The sequence below is a fragment of the Rutilus rutilus genome (assembly GCF_951802725.1).
Source record: "Rutilus rutilus genome assembly, chromosome: 2".
In the NCBI taxonomy this organism is placed as follows: Eukaryota; Metazoa; Chordata; class Actinopteri; order Cypriniformes; family Leuciscidae; genus Rutilus; species Rutilus rutilus.
The window spans coordinates 25,948,895-25,970,420 of record NC_140210.1 but is presented as its reverse complement, the minus strand read 5'-3'; the positions used below and the strand labels follow the sequence as shown (position 1 = coordinate 25,970,420).

The 21,526-nt window shown below is 38.6% G+C and overlaps 2 protein-coding genes across 3 annotated transcripts in view; both read right to left on the bottom strand.

Moving 5' to 3' along the window:
- cbsa (cystathionine beta-synthase a) overlaps positions 1-21,526 on the bottom strand; it is a gene marked incomplete at its 3' end in the record, with an annotated part of 356,940 nt that overhangs the window by 183,594 nt on the left and 151,820 nt on the right. The window lies entirely within an intron of this gene.
- cars2 (cysteinyl-tRNA synthetase 2, mitochondrial) lies at positions 33-21,495 on the bottom strand. Of its 2 annotated transcripts, none has more exons than XM_084401857.1 (15): positions 20,687-21,495; positions 20,542-20,592; positions 15,053-15,170; positions 14,851-14,922; positions 14,659-14,764; positions 14,460-14,540; positions 14,051-14,180; positions 10,498-10,631; positions 10,288-10,355; positions 10,124-10,190; positions 5,823-5,961; positions 5,415-5,538; positions 5,195-5,290; positions 3,815-4,039; positions 33-3,205 (listed from the first exon to the last, which is right to left on the bottom strand). In XM_084401857.1, the coding sequence occupies exons 1-15, from the start codon at positions 20,929-20,931 to the stop codon at positions 3,149-3,151; spliced, it is 1,713 nt and encodes a 570-aa protein (XP_084257983.1). In that variant the 5' UTR covers positions 20,932-21,495; the 3' UTR covers positions 33-3,148. The 2 variants fall into 2 exon arrangements, with proteins under 2 accessions (XP_084257983.1, XP_084257984.1); XM_084401858.1 differs by having other exon boundaries at positions 20,682-21,395.

Below are 21,526 nucleotides of genomic sequence, written 5' to 3'. Positions count from 1 at the left end.
TAAAAATTCACTTCTAGCAATGACGCAACAGGAAACTCAAGACCAATGGCACAATGCAAAAAAGTCCTGACTCCCGATTTAAACTGCTATGTCGTCACACATAAGTCAAAAGACAGATTTTTGTTATTTTTTATAAATTAATCTTCTCCAATTTCCCCAAGTTATTTGTCTATTTAGGTGTAGCCTATGACATCAGAGTAATGACTGCTTCCCAGGCCTTTCATTTGAGTTTATTATTATTTAGATAGTCTCTTTTTTTTATAACATATTTTACTCTTATTCTTCCCTTTTTAAGGAGAAAACTTATGACAGTGGTCCATTTTGATTTTCCATAACCAGTTTAAAATGTTATAGGCTAGCCTACTGCTTACATGATGACAAACCAGCACTATAAAACGTTGTTTCCAAAAAGTATTTTATCATTTTCAGACATGATAGTTCACAGTCAAAAATGTCTGTCTTGCTAAAACAGTGGTATAATTCTTTTGAATGTACAGAGGTCTTGAGAGAACCACTACAGAATATGCTCTAATATCAAATTATGATTTTTTTTTTCCAGAAGAAAAACATAATATGTGAAATGATGAGAAAATAGACACTGCACACAAGTCTTCCACCAATCAAACATCAAGTAGCCAAATGTGAATAACTTTGCCCTAAAATTTTTATGAATAGTAGGCTATACCATATCATTCTCGTTTCGTTTTGTTTCTTTTATTTATTAAGCACTTTTACACAACTGACCATTGAACAAAGTGCTGTACAATATCTAAAACACATAAAGACAAGACAACCATAAAAACACAACACTAAAACCACACTTAAAATAACAGCGAAATAAACCTCTCAGTTTTAATACAAGAACAACTACTATACCCCATTAAATGCTAATGCGAGGAGGTATTCCTTAAGCTTGTGTTTAAAAACTCTTAATGTGTGTGCCGATCTGAGAGAAAGGGGTAGATCATTCCAGAGTTTTGGAGCTATCGCTACAAAAGCTCGATCTTCACTCCTCCGTTTAGTTCTAGGAGTCGTTAAAACCAGCTGGTCAGCTGAACTGGAGTAGTATGGTCTCTTTTACAAGTACCTGTCAAAAGCCTCGCAGCATTTTGGACCAGTTGTAAGCGGGCAATGATTTTTTTATGCCGACATATAGTGAGTTTCAGTAATCTAGCTTTGTAAATACAAAAGCATGAATCAGTTTTTCGAGATCAAGCGTGGACAAAAATGGTTTCACCTTCGCTATTAATCTCAAGTGATAAAAACAAGACTTAACCACAGAATAAATCTGTTTCTCAATCTTGAGATCACTGTCAAAGAACTCAAAAATTTCGCACTAATGGCTTAAGGAAGGGGGCTAAACAACCCAGATCAACAAAATTATTTGGAACTCCAAACCACACAACTTCAGGTTTACCTTCATTTAGTTTTACAATTTTTAAAGATAACCATGATTTGATGTCATGTATTACAGTCCCACAACGACTCTATTTGCTTCTTACTGTTCTTTTTCAGAGGAAGATAGACTTACATATCATCTGCATAAAAGTGAAAGGGGATTCCATGCTTGCTAAAAATTGACCCAAGGGGTAACAAATTCAAAGAAAACAAAATTGGGCCGAGAATGGACCCCTGTGGAACCCCACAAAGCAAAGAGGCAGGTTGTGAATAATCTTGACCAATATTTACAGAAAAAGTTCAGTTTAAAAGAAAAGACGAACTATGCAAGCGCTATACCGTGAATTCCCACAACCTTTTCAAGGCGTGAGAGTAAAATCTCATGGTCAATGGTGTCAAATGCAGCGCTAAGGTCCAGTAAAACAAGAACTGCTTAAGACCCTGAGTCAACTGCAGTCAATAAATCATTTAAAACCCTGATCAAAGCCAACTAAGTACTATGGTAAGCCCTAAAACTTGACTGAAAATTTTCATAAATATTGTTTTGAAGCAAAAAAGTGTTTATTTGATTCAAAACCACCTTCTCCAAAACCTTGGATAAAAAAAGGTAACTTTGAAATTGGCCGATAATTTGATACAACAGCAGGGTCCAAATGTGTGTTTTTCAAAAGAGGCTGGACAAGAGCATGTTTAAACTGATTAGGGACTACTCCTGTTAAAAGACTATTATTTATAATAGATAGGAAACTAGGGCCAAGAACATCAAATGCTTCCTTTACTAATCTCGCTCGAATAATATCTAATAAACAGTCATTTGGTTTTGACTGCTTGATTACCTCGGCTAGTGACTGCAAGGAGATAATTTCAAAATGGTCAAAACTAACAAATGGTGGTCGGACAACTGAAGGATCAAACAAACTAGGTTTGATCATGGATTTAATTTCAGAGATCTTTTGGACAAAGTAATCCAAAAATGCCTCACAAGTGAAAATTGGAGGGTGAGAAAACACATCAGTGGTTGGATTAAATACAGAATTTAATATAGAAAAAAAAAAACTTGCGGCTTACTACAATTTTTTGTAATTGCTTCTGCAAAATAATTTCTCTTAGCCATCTTTACGGTATTCTGATAGTTGTCTTGAGACTCCCGTAACATTTGAAAAGATACCTGTAACTTGTCTTTTATCCATTTTCGTTAAAATTTTCTACAGGTTATCCTCAACCCACAAGTCACATCATTCAGAAAGGGCTCAGGTCTGGATTTGCACTTTTTGACATGAAGTGGGGCTACCGAGTCCAAAAAGGGTAGACAAATGGAATATAGCACCTCGAGTGAGGAGTCTAAATCCATATTAAGGGAAAAACTGTCTATTAAATAAAAATGATTAATTTTTTAAATTAATTTAAGAAAAAAAAAATATATATATCTTCAGCCAGTGGAGTTCGATAAGGATCCTTTGCTTTAGTTATTTCTGTACAAGAATGGCTAAGAAAGGGTTAAGCTCTACTTGAGGATAAACTATGAACAAGAGTTGTTTTATTTACATTTACAGATTCAATATGTGGTTATGATTACAGTTGTGTTCCAACTTTAGTTGCACAATAGAGGTAATAACAAAACATTTTTGCAAGTGTCTTCAGTTAAACTGTAATTTCTTTGAAGAAAAACTTGAACAGTCAACCGATGAGATGCTTCAAACAGCATGTCCAAGTTCTAATAGATAAAGGTTTGGTCCAATTCAGTAAGTGGTTAATTCTTCCTCGTCTCTCCTCTTGTAATTTCCCAAGTGGAGATTGTGCTTCTATCCTGAAACCAAAATCAAAATATTAGCACCGTTAACCACAACAAGCCTTGCAATGTGCTTTGACAGAAGGTGTTGGAGGCTTTAAAGGCTCTGCTGCACTTTGGCTGTTTCTCAATATGCGTTCTTCAGCGATTTTGCGTCCTTGTACTACGTCATGATCAAACGTCAAAGTTCAATTCCAATACTCAAGAACGCAAGTACAGGGGATGCATGAAAGTGCCCGGATGTGTTTTTTATATTGAGGATGCATAGAATGCAGACTTGAGAGAATTGAACCGTTAAAAATCCCAGAAGACGCAGTGAGCGGTCGACGTACGGAAGCCTGTAAGCTTTAAACTTCTCGTTCTCACTTAAAAGATTCCCGCTGCAAGTTTGAAATACATGACAGCTCGTGAAAGTAAACATTTGTCCGTCTCTTTTGCTTAATTTTAATAAAGTGATAAAGACCTTAAGAAAGCGGCAGTATTTTTTTGGCATATTAAAAAGAATCTAACATTGACGAACCATAAACACATGGCAAGTAAAAAGTCTCATCGAGAACACAAGTCCGTTCTTTGCATTCTTGGAATTGAGAAACAGCCTTAGTCTAACAGGATGTCTTGAAGTCTTACCTTAATGTGGACTCCAAGGGGTGCTAGATTATTCCTTAAGGCATCACAGGCCTTCAGCAAGGGTATTCTGTCTGACTGTGGATGACTTTTCTGAATTTTACTGCCAGGCTTGGGGTCTTGTGGAGCTTGGTCTTGCACAGAAAGTGCAAATTTACGAACCTCACTCCGAAAATGCACCAACTCCTCCACCACATTATTCAAAACTCCGGAGGAATCATGGACGTCCTAAGGGACACAGTGTAAAATTATTGAAATGTACGAGTTCACACTTACATACAGTATAATTAAACAGTGTAAAGGTTATGCGCATTTGGCGTGCTGTCCGAGGGGAGGCTCCGAGCCCGGAATTTGGCCCACACCCAGAATACTTCCTCATCCCAAGTTGGGATAGGAATAGTCAAAAATGAGGAGATGGGGTGGTGGATGAATGCTGGAAAACTGTCATGGAGCAGAGGCAAGTCTGCTGTATACTGTATATACCTATCATGTCGTGAATTGAGTTAATTATCTGAAAGTGCGCCTCCCGAATTTTGTTATTGAAACATCATGTGTTGCAATGATTTAATTTTTATAAAGAAAAAGGACGTCAGTGTCTACAAGGAAAAAAATAATTTATGTGTATATCTTGACTGAGATGAAAAGTAATCAAATAAATATGAGGCATCTACTAGAGCAGTGGTTCCCAATTCCAGTCCTCGTGACCCACTGCTCTGCACATTTTGTATGTCTCCCTTATTTAACACACCTGAACCAGATCATCAGCTCATTAGGAGAGACTCCATGAACTGAACTGAGTGTGTCAGATAAGAGAGACCTACAAAATGTGCAGAGCAGAGGGTCACGAGGACTGGAATTGGGAACCACTGTACTAGAGCACAAAAGAAACCAAACACTAGGTGTTACATCCTTGGATGTTATCTTTGTTTCTAAGTATAATATGTCCACATTATTGTGTGGGAGTGTATATGAGTGTGCAGGTATGTTTGTTTCCTTTCCTGTTCTCTGTGCTCATCAGTGTTTGACAGGCTGGCTGACTATATGGGCAGATCGGAGAGGCTCGGAGTCGGCGGCTGCCGCTGCACTAGATAGAAGCGGTATGAGGATCTCCATTCTTCAAGTTTCCCTCTCCTGCTTCAGACGTGTTGCTGTGATATCTTAGCTCTTGTGTAACTGGCTGTTTATTTAACTAACGCTTCTTGTGTGAAGTCAAAACTGTTAAACGGTGTACACGGGTGACTGTATTGAATTATTTATTTTAAGGGTGCTGTCTTTGTAGGGAGCAGGGTGCCAATTTCTTTTATAACACGATTTCTCCTATTCATGAATTTTTTTATTTTGAAATGTAACATAAAAAAAAGAAAGAAAAGTTTGATCTCTCACCTTTTCATCCAGCAGATCAACTCCAAAAACACCCATGATTTCCCTGACATAGGACAGCATGGCTCCAAATACAGCAGGACTCCTAGGCCCATGAACCTTCCAAACACAAAAAAGACAGTACAATTAGTCTTTGACTAATAAATATAAATTAAGGTTTAAAATATAATATTATGAGGATATAAAGAATGTGAGGCCTCAGTGACCTACCCTATGATGTTACCTTAGTAACAGGCTGAAGCTGACAGTTGCCATGGTGAATGAGGCTCATAATGGCATCCATTGCTTTTGGGGTGTCAAAATCATCAGCGAGTACTTGCCCAACGCTGGTCTGTGTAGCAGACAACCTTGACCAAACAAAGACAGTGAAGACAAAAAGGAGTTGGAGACCAAGGCTTTGTCATCATCAGCTTTTTCACCTAGTCAATTTGATCATTTATCAACTGGAAAAAATTGTTCTGAAAGTGATTCCCAATGATATTGCAGTGACTGAATATATAATATATCATGACACAGTGACAGAGCCCATATAGTCACGCATGAAAAGACAGAAAACACAGGAGAAGTGCATGAACCTGGCCTTATTCGTGTCATTCTACTGTTCAAAATGTATATCAGAGTCTGTCTTTACCTCTCCCAAAGAAGTCCCTCCTCTATAGGCTGGCACTGTAAATGGCCCTGCATGTAGGCCTGTGCGTTGTGGAAGAAGGCAGAGATGGAGGACAAGGTAGATCGGGCTTCATTCATGCTAGCATCACTATAGTCAATTGCTGGAAAGGTTAAAAGACCCACAGAAAATGTATAGTAAATGTAGAATATCTGTCTCTTTGTAGGAGTATATCTATAGAGTTAATATTGTGCCATAATTAAACAAACAAATCTAGCATTTTGCAAACAAACTCGATTTGCTTTGCAAAGGAAAACTCGACTCGCAAACAAACAGAAAGCAATTTGCAAGTACAAAGGTCAATTTGAGCGAAAATGCAGTAGAGTAACAAATATGTATTGTGTTTTACAAATATAAATAAATGAGCCTAGATAATATTTCACAAATAAATACAAATCATCCTACAAATTGCATGTAACCTTTGAACAAATACCAAATCTAGTGCATACAAATGCATATCTGTCTGATTTGAAACTTGCCTTTGCCTACAGCTGAGGAAAATGACCGGTGAACAGGCGCGTTTCTGTCTTTATCTATAATTAACCTTTTTAAGGTTTTCTTTTGCAAAATGTTTATTACATATCTAGACAGATTAGCACATATAGCAATTCACTCTCTCTCTAGGATAGGGGAATCTATAAACTGAAAGCTCTGCCATTATATGTTGCTTTTTTACATTTTTGTAAAAACGTTACATTTACTGAACGAGTCTATTTCTTTCGTGCTCCATAAATTAATGAGAACATTTCATTTAATTGAAAGGAGGGTCCCACTTATTTATTTATTTAGTTGGAATTCAGTCACTTAACTGTTAATGTAATAAAATAATTAATGAACAAAACAAACAATATGCAATTGTTTCTTAAAGGCAGGGTAGGTAGGACTATATAAAAATAAAAGATCCAAATTTGTTAAAACTTTCTATATATATCAATACATAATTAAAATGTAAGTACTCTGAAAAAAAGAGTATAACAATCAAGTGACTCTAGACCGTTTAATCTGTATTAAACACAGCTCATTATTTCAATTCGGGACGAATCAAAGGATTGGCTTAGGCGACTGTCACTCTCTCTCGCAACCATGGCAACCACCCTTTTGCCACGGGATCTGCCCACTTGCGCGCGCACGTTTGATTTGAGGAATTCGAGAGGCACTGAACCTAGGAATAGCAAAACAATGGCAGAGAAAGAGCAATCAAAATTCACATTACCGGCATGCAGTTAGCGAAGGCAAACAAGGCAAAAAAAGAAGACAGTACAAGAAAAGGTAAAATGAACAAAAAGTCTTTGGATAAACAAAGAAATAAAACGCGTGTCAATATCATCGTGGCTTTCCAGCGACCACCCCGTCCTCAGCCTCTACTTCCTCGGACCCTAGTTGCACGCCACGGCCTCTTGCACGACCTCCTCTGCTTCGCCCTAAAATTATTTTTATTTTACAAAAGGACATTTTACAAACCTACGTTTTGCGCATGTGCTCCTGACCTGCACGCACTTTTCCAGTCACAACACAGCAATCAAAGGAGGACGCGCTGAAAACTGTAATGCTGTTCTCTTCCTTCATAACTCGTACTGAGAATGTTTGAGTTGCAGAGGAATTTGTGACTGTTTCAGCTGTTCAACCACATCAAAGTTTCGTAATTAGTAAGTCCGTGCTTTTTCTCTTTTTGTTATTATGTGCTGAAGGGCTGCTGTGCCTTGGTGAAACGGTGTTTGTACGTACATGAAGAGCTCTTTTCCAAAACGCCATAAACCTAAAAAGCTGCCTCAAAGAACCAGCAAAAGTAATGATTATGAATGTGTAAAATATTGCAATAAGACATTTTAATTGTTTATTAATTTCTTTGTCGGCTGCAAAGATGAAGTTGACGATATTTGACTCGCGATCTTCGCAGTAGGCTAGTGAACGCATACACCGGAGAAATGCACATTTATTAGGCTACATAGTTTTATTTTGTTTTGGATGGTTTTGTTTAGAACCAGATTTCTGTAAATATATTCCACATTTTTTAGGCCTGTGAGGCGAGGCTACGGTTCGGTTCACGATGATATAATCTCCAGTTCAAGCACCTTATGTTGTGATTGATAGCCTATATTTACTTTATGTATTTAATCCAGGAATGAAAATATTAATGAATTAATGAAAAAAAAATATTAAAATTAAGATACAATTAATACAAAACGAAATTCGTTTTAAAGAAAGGCTTTGTGCTTTCTGTTTTGAGGTCTCTGTTAAAGTTTGAAAGTCTTCGTGCAGCTTTCAGAGCGCTCGCGTCTATAATGGAGAACTGTCAAGTAATATTGTTTTTTCCTCATAAATGCAAACACGAAAAATAAAAGACAAAAACTTTTTTAAAAAGACAAACCATAAATTTAGAAAAAAAAAAGATGGATTTATAGCATTTTGGGGGAAAAATGAATGGATTTATACCGTTTTGAAAATGTTATTTTTTTTTTACTTTGAATTGATCATCAACAATATTGTTGTTTGATTTAATAATCACTGTTGCAAGAAGTGCCTAGTTAAGTTTTTTTTTTTTTTTGTTTTTTTTTTTTGTAAGTGGAAAAAGTAGGGGCTGCCACAGATTATGTTTAGTTAGCTCTTTTATTGTTTTTTTCTATAGCCTAGAATAATATAGGTCAAATGCAGCAAGTCAAAAGACCAACTGGACCTTCTTTGCCAGTTTGCTCACATTTCTTTGAAGGATGGCAAAAATATCGCCTGAATATCGATATCTAGATATTGGAAAAAAATATCGAGATATTCATTTTTGTCAATATCTCCCACATCCCTACATGCAGAACACCATATATGTTATGAATCTTACACGAAATTCATCTTCATCACAATATAACTGATGGTAATGTAAAAAAGTGTATCAATGCAACCTGTTTTTAGCTTATATAACTAGCTCGTTAGCGAATCAAAAAATATATATTTTAAATTTACCAATATCAATATGCTAGCTTGATAGTGAGTACTAAAATACATCTTATTTGTTTATATTCATAAGCAATTAGCGTTAGATTTTTTTATTACATGTGATTCTGACATGATCATGTCACTACATGCACTGCGCTCCTTCCTCTCTGCTTGTCTCAGGTAAATAATGCGTCTTCAGCTCAGCGGTTGGGGGCGTTGTGTTTTGGGGGCGTGGCTTTGGAAGGAGCCCAGAAGGGAGGGGGTGGAGTGAATGGAAATAATGAACTGTCTTTAAAACAGTCCTGAGAGGTCTACAGACACTCGATTTTTATACTTTCTTTTTCAGAGTACTTACATTTTAATTATGTATTGATATGTACATAAAGTTTAAACAAATTTGAAAAAGAAGTTTTTTAGACCATTCCTACCTACCCTGCCTTTAACTTGCCTGTGACGTATGCAGTGCCCAAATTATTATTTTGGACAGACAAATGAAACCCTCCTTTCAATTAAATGAAATGTTCTCATTAATTTATGGAGAACGTTCGTTCAGTGTAGACATAATCACTAATTTAGTCATTTCGCATGCGTCCGATGTAGAACATTTAAAAAAGCAACATATGATGGCAGAGCTTTCAGCTTATAGATTCCCCTATCCTAGAGAGAGTGAATTGTTACTAAGTGCTAATGTGGATTTCTGTCTAGATATGTAATAAACATTTTACAAAAGAAAACCTTAAAAAGGTTAATTATAGTTAAAGTAAGACAGAAACACGCCTGTTGTGTTCACCCGCGGTCATTTTCCTCAGGTGTAGGCATTAGGCAAAGGCAAGTTTCAAATCAGTGCTTCTCCCGGGAGACTAGCGCTAAATTAATCCCCTATCTTAGCGCCATCTACTGTTTTAGAAGAGGAAGTTGCTCATCCGCATTTGTGAGAATATCTGCCTGGACACCTTCGAGAGAAAATCGAGCCGAGAGATCTCATAAAAAGCCAAGTGTCTCACAATCATAACAGACAGATATGCATTTGTATGCACTAGATTTGGTATTTGTTCAAAGGTTACATGCAATTTGTAGGATGGTTTGTATTTATTTGTGAAATATTATCTAGGCTCATTTATTTATATTTGTAAAACACAATACATATTTGTTACTCTACTGCATTTTCGCTCAAATTGACCTTTGTACTTGCAAATTGCTTTCTGTTTGTTTGCGAGTCGAGTTTTCCTTTGCAAAGCAGATCGAGTTTATTTGCAAAATGCTGGATTTGTTTGTTTAATTATGCCACAATATTAACTCCATATATATATTTCAGGAGTCCCTTTCAGCATGTAACATACCTGATCTGTATTTGGTCAGAAGGCAAAAAAGTCGAAACTCATTAGCAGTGTAAGATGCCAGAAAATCCTAGATTATAAAGAGAGTTAGATTTAAAAGACGCTATTGTCTATTAAACACGTGCAGAACTAATACTTTTACAATTTTATTTTTTATAATTTGTTACCTTTATAGTTATATAATTCTTCAAGGATTTTGACATCTTCTCTACACTTCCTTTCAAATGAAGGTGTCCTTAAAAACAAAGTTTTCATTAAACAGAGCTTTACGAGCCGTAAAGCTAAATATTCACAGATCCTATGCTACAAAATAAAGACTGCTCATTAAAATATTACTACCCATTACTACTACTTAACCAGAAGACTGAGGGCATTACCGGAGTGCAGGAAATAGTTTCCCCATTGTTCACACTGATGATACGCCTCAGACTGGGCAATCTCATTCTCATGATGTGGGAAGGCAAGGTCAATCCCTCCGGAGTGGATGTCCAACTGACTTCCAAACACTGAGCTACAGACAAGAAAAGCAAAAAAAAAAGGTTATACTTGCGTGTTATATTACTCTAAAAATAAGCAAAATTTTGTAGTTAAAAACAATGTTTGTATTTGACCTTCCTTAGATTTTATATTTGTAAAAGTAAAAAATTCAAACTACTCCTCAACTGAAAACTTTAATTCTCTTAAAAGTACAAATGAAATGGAAGTAATGACAGATCTTTTCTGATCTATTGTGACGTATACAGTTATTCACCAAAATTATTCAACCTCCATTGTAAATCAGGTTTATTGGCAAAATGTACAGACTTTTAGCTGTTTGTAATAAAAAATAAAAAATAAAGTAATTGACACAGCTCAACACAACAAATGTTTCAAGTGGTTTCCCCAAATTCAACTGAAAATGCAACTTTTAATGACTCAAAATTATTCAACCCCTTCATGGCAAGCATCTTTAGTACTTAGTAGAACACCCGTTTGCTGTAATGACCTGCTGCAAACAAGATGTATGACCAGACACCAGCTTCTGGCAGTGTTTCTGAAGAATCTTAGCCCATTCCTCATGAGTAATGGCCTCCAGTTCAGTAATATTCTTGGGTTTGCGTGCTGCCACCGTCTTCTTCAAATCCCACCAGAGATTTTCAATGGGGTTCAAGTCAGGTGACTGTTATGCCACTGTAGAATCTTTCAGGAATTCTTCTGCAACCAAGCCTTGGTAGAATTTGAGATATGCTTGGGATCATTGTCCTGTTGGAAGGTCCAATGACGCCCAAGCTTCAGCTTCCTCACTGACGGCATGACGTTTCCTCCAAGGATTTCCTGATACTTCAATGAATCCATCTTGCCTTCCACACACTGCAGGTTTCCTGTGCTAGAGGATGCAAAACAGCCGCAGAGCATCACCGAGCCACCACCATGCTTAACTTTTGGCCATTGGCTTTTAGCTTGCTTAGTTGGGGACATTCAATTTAACATTTAATTTAATATTCAACAATAATATTGATCTGCCTGCATTGACACCATTATATGAGAACTGAACTGAGCTGGACGATGACATCACGGTTTTCTCCAGAGCAGCTATATATATAATTATATATACAGTGAGGAAAATAAGTATTTGAACACCCTGCTATTTTGCAAGTTCTCCCACTTGGAAATCATGGAGGGGTCTGAAATTGTCATCGTAGGTGCATGTCCACTGTGAGAGACATAATCTAAAAAAAAAAAAATCCAGAAATCACAATATAAGATTTTTTAACTATTTATTTGTATGATACAGCTGCAAATAAGTATTTGAACACCTGTCTATCAGCTAGAATTCTGACCCTCAAAGACCTGTTAGTCTGTTCTATTTAGCATTTGCTTCATTCTTCTTCCTCCAGACATATCACTGATCCATAGGGCCGAAAAGATCCAGTTTTGTTTCATCGCTCCACAGAACAGAATCTCAAAACTTCTGTGGCATATTTATATGATTTTGAGCAAATTGGAGCCGACTTTTCTTGTGCTTTTGGGTCAGTAGTGGTGTACGTCTTGGAGTTCTGGCATGCGTTTAGTACGCTCCTTACTGTGCAAGCTGAACATTTAGTGCCTTCGCTATCTTTTTGTATCCTGTTCCTTGTTTGTGAAGGGTGATGATATCTTCTGTTAACTTTTTGGACCATTCTTTTGACTTAGCCATATTTCTAACATGCAGTTCAAACGTGACACTCAACAAAGTTCAGACAGTTCATGTGTAAGCTCAATGAAGCCCTCAATTAGTTGCATCAGGTGTGCTTGAGACAACACTTGTTTTTCAGATTTGTGTTGTCGTGAGTGATTTAGTGAGTGAGTAATTTTGAGACTGCAGAAGTCATTAAAAGTTGCATTTTCAGTTGAATCTGAGGAAACCACTTAAACATTTGTTGTGTTGAGCTGTTTCAATTACTTTTGTTCGATTTGTTCATTGCAAACAGCTGAAAGTCTGTAGATTTAGCCAATAAACCTGATTTACAATGGGGGTTGAATAATTTTGATTACAACTGTATCTGGGTGTAACATTGTCGAAAAGGAAATTAATTATATTTAAAATTAATTTAGCCCTCTATGGAACTAATTGTGAAATCACAGGTAGAAAATAAAATTATGACTTTATATTTGACATATTTTTAAGACAAATCATTTTCCAAATTTAGTTTTCTACATCTGACCTTTGACCTTTTTTTAGGGTGCCGTCATTTATAACCAACAAATTATTTTATTTTTTTAAATTGCCAAATTGTCTGAAACTTTACACACATTCAAATGCATTTTCACTATCTGAAAAGTAGTGAAAAGAGGGAAATTTTTTTTTTATTAACATTCCATTTAATCTTGTGCTACTATATTTCATTTTGAACTCGCATGTGAAAACTTGACACAAATTCGACTTGACACAAAATTGACGACGCTGCTTGGAAAGTAGTGAAACCATGTCTTGGTGTTTCAAAAAGCATTAAAAACATTGTTTCTTTCTTGGAATTCCAAATCAATGATTGTAGCACAAGTGAAAATCAACAAGACTCTTTTTCTTTTTCAGTGTAGCTCACACTTTCCAGACGTAACTTGATTTTGACCTATTTAGTCATACTTTATGGAGCATCCCTGCTTGTCAATGTAGTCATAGGCTGTGGCATCTTTCCTGACCTATGGTTGTAGTATGGATCACATCTTTCAAAATTGGCATAGGATAATGTACCAAAATGCCTGACTTCCACAACAGTCTATGACTTATATTCTTCCTTTCTGCCATCAGAGACCTACTGAACTGACTGAACTTAAACCTCCATTATGTTGTGAACAATAGATACATTTTCTCAAGCTACTACCAAAGACTAAATGTAAAATTGGCATCCATTCATAATCAGACACATCAAATCAGTGCAATACACATATCAATATCACGTTTGGTATAAGAAGTCAATTGGTAAGGCACCCACACACTACAAGATAATCGGGGCAAATTTTGAGCCCAATTCTCCCCTTACTACAATCCTAGTTAAGTCCCGTTTATATTGATGGTTCTACAGATTATATTATCAGATTTTCCCGTGATGTGATGTGTGTTAAAAGTGATTGATAAATTTACTGTAAAAAGTATTCCAAACACTATTATTATCACCATTTCTTCTTGCCCGTCATCCGCCATGTTTGTTTACTCTAAAGTCACGTTTAACTGCGAGAGACTTTTTTTGCGAGATTTCCTGTGTTCACAGTCAGGACTCTGGTTGTTTGTGAATGAAATCTGTTAGTGTGTGGTGTGCTGTCTTGGTCACATCGCGGCACTCCATACACGATAGGAACAAAAATGTATGATTTTTTTTTTTATCGTCAAGTTTGTGGTCTCTCACATTTTGAAAATCTGTTAAGATTTTTAAAATCTTTTAGTGTGGGTCAGCCTTAAGGTAGAGCATTTACCTTGCAATTGTAGAACATTCAATGTGCCACCCAGGTCTCCCTTGTCCCCAAGATGAAACCCAGTGAGGTTCATGTGGTTTGGATGCTTTCCACAGAGCAAAGTCCCTTGGATCCCTTTTATCCTGAACCCCTAAAATAAAAGAAATTGTAAAACACTCAATTGGATTTAGGTCATGGTTTCTAGAGCATATTAATTATCCCTTATCTACAGACATTACATATATGATCAGTAATATTTCTAACTATTACTATACCAGTAGTTTTATCAAGCAAGTTAGCTCAATAACACAGAAAAAGATTATAATAAATGTGCAATGACAAATCATGTGTGATTAAAGATTGAGGATACCCACATTTCCTATTATAGATGAAGACCTCCAAGACAAAAAAACAGATGTCATAAACATACCTTGCTCCCCAACAATGCCTCCAAGATTCACAAGCTTGCCATAACGGCTACCAATGGACTGAGTGTTGAAGTAGACGTTTCCTGGGTCAACAAATCATACTGTATATTCAGTTTCATCTTCTCTTCATATTTAGAAAAAAAAAAAAAAAACCTTGGAAGACTTGACCTTAAATTGTCAACAAGAAAGAGAGAGAGGCACCTTGATTTGTGACATAGGCATGTCCATTTCTGATAATGCGCTCTATGAAAGCTACAATCTGGGGAATGTTGTCTGTCACCCTCATGTATACAGCTGGAGGAAGAACCTGGACAAACGAACAAAGACCAGACAAATACGCATGAATGTTTCAGTCATTTAGTCAAATCACCACAAAAAAATAAATGTATTTACCCGCAGTGCTTGCATGTCCCTCTTAAAATCTTCCTCATACATTCTTGTAAGGACAGTGGGTGAGACGTTCTCCTGCAAAATAAATTACCAAAAAAAAATTCTCAAGTCTTAAAATTGACAAGTGTAAACATCCTTCCACATAAATCTTGTATCTAATCTTGTATACTGAAACATTGGTGAAAGAGTTTAAGTTGATACTTACCTCAAGGCTTTTTTGTATGATTTTATCATCAATGTCAGTGATGACCATAACATGGATGACATTGATTCCAAAAAGTCTGGATAAGATCCTTTGCAGAATGTCAAATCGGACATAAGAGCTGCATACAAGGAAGAAAAAGAAGAAAATAAAGGAAGCTGGCAGAGAAATGTATTTACTGCTGAACAAACACCAACCCAGGGTTAATATAGTAAACTAAAACTGTAAATAGCATTTATAATAGCATTTTTGATATTTGAAATAAAATAAATGTTAACTGAAATAAAATATTAAATAACTTAAAATTATTTAATTTCAGCTAGCTGTCAAGGCAACATTTCACACTTCCATTTGTTTTACTTAATGTATCAAAATAATAAAAATAAAAATGTCTCGGTTACTACCGTAACCTCAGTTCCCTGAGAGAAGGGAACGAGTATTGCGTAAGTAGCTTACGCTATGGGAAAAACTCGAGAATATTGAAGCCAAATTTTTAAAACGCAGTGTAGCTGCGCAGTAGACAGCTAGCTGAGCGTCTAGCACGGTCATTGGCTGTGGTGCAGCAACTGCACGAACCTATGGCGAGGTGGCTCATGTGCGCGAACCAATCAGGCCGCTGATTTATAATGTATAAGAAGGGCCAAGCCCCTTATTTATAATGTACCGTATTTTCCGCACTATAAGGCGCACCGGATTATAAGGCGCACCTTCAATGAATGGCCTATTTTAGAACTGTTTTCATATATAGGGCGCACCGGATTATAAGGCGCATATAGAATAGAAGATACTGCAGTCAAATGTTTGACTGGGTTTGCGTTATGCAGTGGTCACCAACCTTTTCAAGCCTAAGATCACATCCAAAGTCCAAATGTAAACCAAGATACCTTGTTTATACTCGACGCGTCCGCATGAGCGCGAAGTTAATAAAAAAAATAATATCCGTCTGCTCAGGCAGATTCGGCTTAACAGCGCGCGCGCCTCTGAATCCGAAGATGCATGACTTTGAGCCGAATCTGCCCGAGCAGACGGATATTAGTAGTACATCTCATCACACCGGCACCCAGTTTGCGCGTCTAAATCAGTTGTATGGTCTGGTGTTCAGTCTAAAACAAAACAGTTGCGTCAAGTATAAATGCCTCGTCTGTTTGGGGAGTTGCGCGCGCAGTCAGCGGAGGCTCGCGCTCCGGTGTCAGGCGAAAGTATAAACAAGGTTTGAGTCAGCGGTTGTTTAACAGACGTTAACATAAGGCGCCAGATCCATATATAAGGCGCTCCGGATTATAAGGCGCACTGTCGTTTTTTGAAAAAAATAAAGGCTTTTAAGTGCGCCTTATAGTGCGGAAAATACGGTATAAGAACCGTAGTTCAGGTTGAACCAGGACCGGATATACATCGGGCCTTATAGTATGATGAATTGTGCTTAACACTTATTATATTGAAAGAACCTTTGCTTGTAAAGAGGAAACTTCCAGGTTATAAAATCTCATAAATGTGGACGGCGAGGACCAGCCGGCCGCCGCACAGATATCTTTAATTGGTATTCCACTCGACATACCTCTCGTGGAATAAGCTCTGATGCCTATGGGACAATGGAGGCCCTTAGACTCATAAGACAGCGAGATAGCGTCCACTATACAGCGCGATAATCTTTGCTTTGTGACCACGAGCCCTTTGGTGTGGCTGCCAAAGCATACGAAGAGCTGTTCTGACTGCCTGAACGGGGCAGAACGCTCTAAATAGACTCTAAGAGCCCTGACAGGGCAGAGTAGATTTGCGTCTTTTTCGTCTTCTGACGGGGGAAGAGCTGATAGTGAAATGACCTGCGCTCTGAACGGAGTAGAGATCACTTTAGGAACATACCTGTGAACATACTCGGCTTAAGGGGCGACTCTGGAGTCATTGGGCCCGAATTCAAGGCAGGAAGCGCTTGACCAGGTCATTTCTTTCCAGTGATTGCCCGGCCACATGAGCATGAAATGCTGCTATGGCTGCTACGGCTGCTACATATACTTTGAGCGTGGAGGGGGTGTGCCCCACGTCCAAAAGCTCTTGTAAAAAGGAGAGCACCTTTGGCACTCGGCATGAGTAGGGGTCCAGGGGTCCGGAGAACACTGACCATTCTAGAGCGTAAAGACGCCTAGTCGAGGGGGCTCTCACTTCAGTGATGGATTTCAGCACCCTTTCTGGGAGGTCCCCGGATACCCGTTGAGGGGCCACACATGGAGGGCCCACAAGTCTGGACGGGGTGCCAGATCGTTCCGTTCGCCTGCGTGAGGAGGTCTCTCCTCAGCAGAAACGGCCATGGAGCTGTTTTCAGTAGCTAAGTCAACTCGGAGAACCATAGCTGATTCTTCCAGAGAGGAGCTATCAAGAGCACTGCACACTTGCTCTCCCTGATCCGTCGATGACCTGAGGAAGCATCGTGACCGGAGGGAATGCATACAGCTGGCCAGTCGAGCCCTCAGTGTAGAGAGCGCCATTTCATCACAGACTCCTTAGAGACTGCAGCTTCCGTGTGGTCGCGGCCCAGACAGGAAGTGCAGAGCAGAGTCCTGCACGGGCCCATTTTTGGAGACCCTCCCCCGCCCGTACCCGCAAAGTTCAGCACCAGATCCGACCCGTCACCCGTGATAATATCAAAATTAAATCCGCACCCGCCCAGACCCGTTAATATTTGGCCCGTTACCCGACCCATGCCCGCGATAAATCACACAAGCTAAAATCTATTGAGCGATGGTGACGCGTTCATGTAACATGTAAGAGTGCGCTGCCAATAACGCACCTAAAAGCTGTCACAAAGAACTGTAGAAGTAAAGATTATCAAATATATCAAGGAGACATTTCAATTGTTTATTAATAAACAAGTGTTTTCTGTGTCAAAGATGAAGCTGACGATGCTGACTCGCGATCTTCGCAGTAGTTATATATATATATTTCTGAGGTCTGTGAGGCAAGTATAGCTTATACGCTGAGTTTCGGTTCATTTAATAGACGCGCTCCAGTTCACGCACCGGCGCCTCCGTGTCCTGATTATATTGCCTGCTATAACCTACCTCTTATTTATTAAATCCAGGAAATTGGTTGATGAAACATTGATTAAAATTAAGATACAATTAATACAAAACTTAATGAAGTGGTCAAAATCATGTCTGCCCACTCCATTTGTCTCCCGATATTCGGGATCATCTTATCTTATTCATGCTTTTCACTTTTCATATAATCAACATGAAAATTAAAAAAAAATATTATTTTATTTAAACATGAATATGAAACGAAATAGTTTTTTAATGACTGGGCTACAACACATAGGCCTATTAGCCTACAGTACAGAGACATTTAATGTCGGAGTGTTGCCGGTGAGCATATGGGGGGAGAGATGGGGGGAGAGATACGATTTTCGATCAATCATCGAATATTATTTTGCTTGATATGCCAATTCTTAATATTTGGTGTTTTAAATGCCTGTTTGAAATCTCTGTGAAAGTTTTAATTGTAGGTTCGTGGCCCTGAGTGTCGCGATTTCGGTTTCATTTCGCATATAGCCTACAGCCCTTATAATCATAGATGACGCCACGGGTTTTTATTAAAAAGAAATAGAATAGCCTACGTTTGTATGTATATATGGGCAATTTATATACACAATACTTAATAAAATATCATTAATATCCTTTTATTGCATTTGTATTAGTTGTTTGAAGAGTAAAAAAAAAAAAAAAAAAAAAAACCTCGGTCTTAACGCAAGTTTACAACTGGCAAGTTGGTCGGACTAAAAGGGGAAAACAAATGTATTGGGTCGGTCCTACATTGACAGGGTCGGTCGGGTTACGGCAAACAAGAATATTTTTAAGGATGGCCTGACTAAAACACATATTTGCGTATGTGTAATGGTAATTTAGACATACAAATATTGCACATATTTTTCATCCGCTACCCGCCCGCAAGGAGTTCATTATCTGCCCACATCCCCGCCCGTGAATTTTAGGAATGTCACAATCCACCCGTTTTAGCCACTTTTATGCGGGTACCCGACCCGTTGCAGGACTCTGGCGCAGAGGATGTGACGATCTCTGCCGAAGAGAGGGCCTCTGCATGAGGCGCAGGTCACCCGAGGCATTTGAAACAACGCCTGTGAAATTGCTCTTTTAGAAAGCGAGTCGCAGCAGTGAACACACTAGCTTTTTGTAAAAGGACATAGCGCAAAGGATGGCACAGCAGAACAGCGGGCTGAAGGCGGCATCCAGTGAAACCAGGAAGCCGGCGTCCTCAGAGCTGCTTAGCAGGTGACTTGTTCCGCTGAAGGCTTTTCGACGGCGGCGAAGAAGGCTTCTTTAATCCGGAGGACAGCGAAGTGGAAACTTGCTGAAGAAGATTAAATCTGATTCTATGGCGTAAATGGGGGCTTATACATAGACAGTATATAAACTGGACACAGCGACCCCATAGGTTTCAATGGAGTGAAGTGAAGCAGATTAGAAGCCCTCATTTCCTGATTGCCGAGCGTACTGCGCAGACTCAAACTGAGCTTGATGACGTGGATGTGACGTGAGCAGCCTGCCTGACAGTTGTAAGTTTTCTAGTAGCTGTGCCAAACGAAATCTGAACCATTCCCTTCCGAATCTTGCAGAGACGGAAAGCGTGAGTAGGATCTGTCCATGAGCTATGAGCAGGAGCAACGTCATGACTCTCTATGGGCTTCTCCCTTGACTTTATCGGACTTTATGCCTCCACGTCCCCCCGATTGACTGCAAGCTTCTCTTCGTGTCTCTACGGTAATTTCCAGAGAGTCGCGTGGTTATGACGCAATCGTTAGCCTACTTTTACAAAAACTGCTTCTACGGGGCCATAACGTAAGATACAAGGTAATGGAGCCTTTTATACATTGTCGTGTTTCTTTAGAAATAAACCATGGACAAATGGAGTCTTTAAACGCCTCAGATGTAAAGTTATTCGCTGTCAAAGTGACGCCAAAATGAATGGGAGTCAATGGGATGCTAACAGCAGGTGAAGGCTTGTTAGCCAATGGCGGCTCCCGGGGGTACCTTCAAAATAATATGAAACTCTGCCCCCCTGGGCTTATATAGCTATAAGCCACGCCCATTCCGGCGGGCTCTGACGCATATGGGCATGAAGCGGCCTGATTGGTTCGCGCGCATGAACCACCTCGCCAAAGGTTTGTGCAGTTGCTGCAGCACAGCCAATGACCGCGCTAGACGCTCAGCTAGCTGTCTACTGTGCAGCTGCACTGTGTTTTGAAAATTTGGCTTCAATATTCTCGAGAAAATTAGTTTTTCCCATAGCGTAAGCTACTTACGCAATATGAGAGACCTCTCGAAAGGGAACAACAAAATTGCTAAAACTAAGATTTACTCAAATTTATAAGTAAATGTTCATAAAACCTATAATATTAATGATATTAAAATAACTTAGCAACCTAGTTTCAACGTAACTGCAACTACTCTGTAACTAACTAGTTAGCAAGCAGAGAAACTTACCACGCATGGCCGAGATGGGCATGGTCATAAACAGTGGGACCACAGCTATACCTGGAATTGACAAAAGAAGATGTTATAGAAAGAAGAAAAAATACTTATATGTAAGAAAATCTCAATTACCGTAATGGACCACAGTGTACCTTACCAGGAAGCAATTCTTTCTTGAGCCAAAACCAGAGGTTCTTTCTGCTTGGTAAGACTGTTGTAAGTCATTACACCGGTGTCATAACCCACTGGTTTTATCCAATTTCTCTCCGCCCTGCAGCAAATATTACAACTGGACAGCAATGGCGTTTTTGTAATTCCATTAAGAATCCCACGCCTGATTCTAAAGCCAGAATTAAGCAGTTTTGCATTTGTAATGAATCCTAAAGGCAGCCTCATTTTCATTCTAGTACATAAATATGACACAAAACATTTGAACAAAGTCCAGGAGGTAACGTTAGTTAAAAGATTGCGACAATGCGATGAAATATAATCTTATCTCTAGACATTTAAGCGCGTTTTCCCAAATGGGTTGATGACATGGTTTCCCAATTCCTCGATCAGTTTCTTTTCAGAGTCATCACACTGAAAGTTCAGCTTCGTCGGTCCACAACTGGTAAGGATCATTCATCTGTCACACCGACACACGCATCTCTCTCTCTTTCGGCTGTTTTGCAGTGCGTTCAAGATGGCGGCGCACTGAAAACCATACATGCAAAGGACATTAAAGACATTGCAGTTACGGACAAAAACTATGTAGTTACGGAAATGCTCTCGATTATGGTCTACCAATCCAAATAACAAATTTAGCAACGTTCTCTCATGCGTTCTCCTAATAAATGTAGTTGAGGGATGGAACTGTATTTTTAAGTAGGAGGAGTCCGTATGTGACGCAAAAAAAAAAACCACTTCCCACCAAGCAATGTGTCTGTCATTCCGTTCCACGCTTGCTCACTGCAGAGCACATAACGTTCAACTCCCCCTCTCTGGACGTCATGCT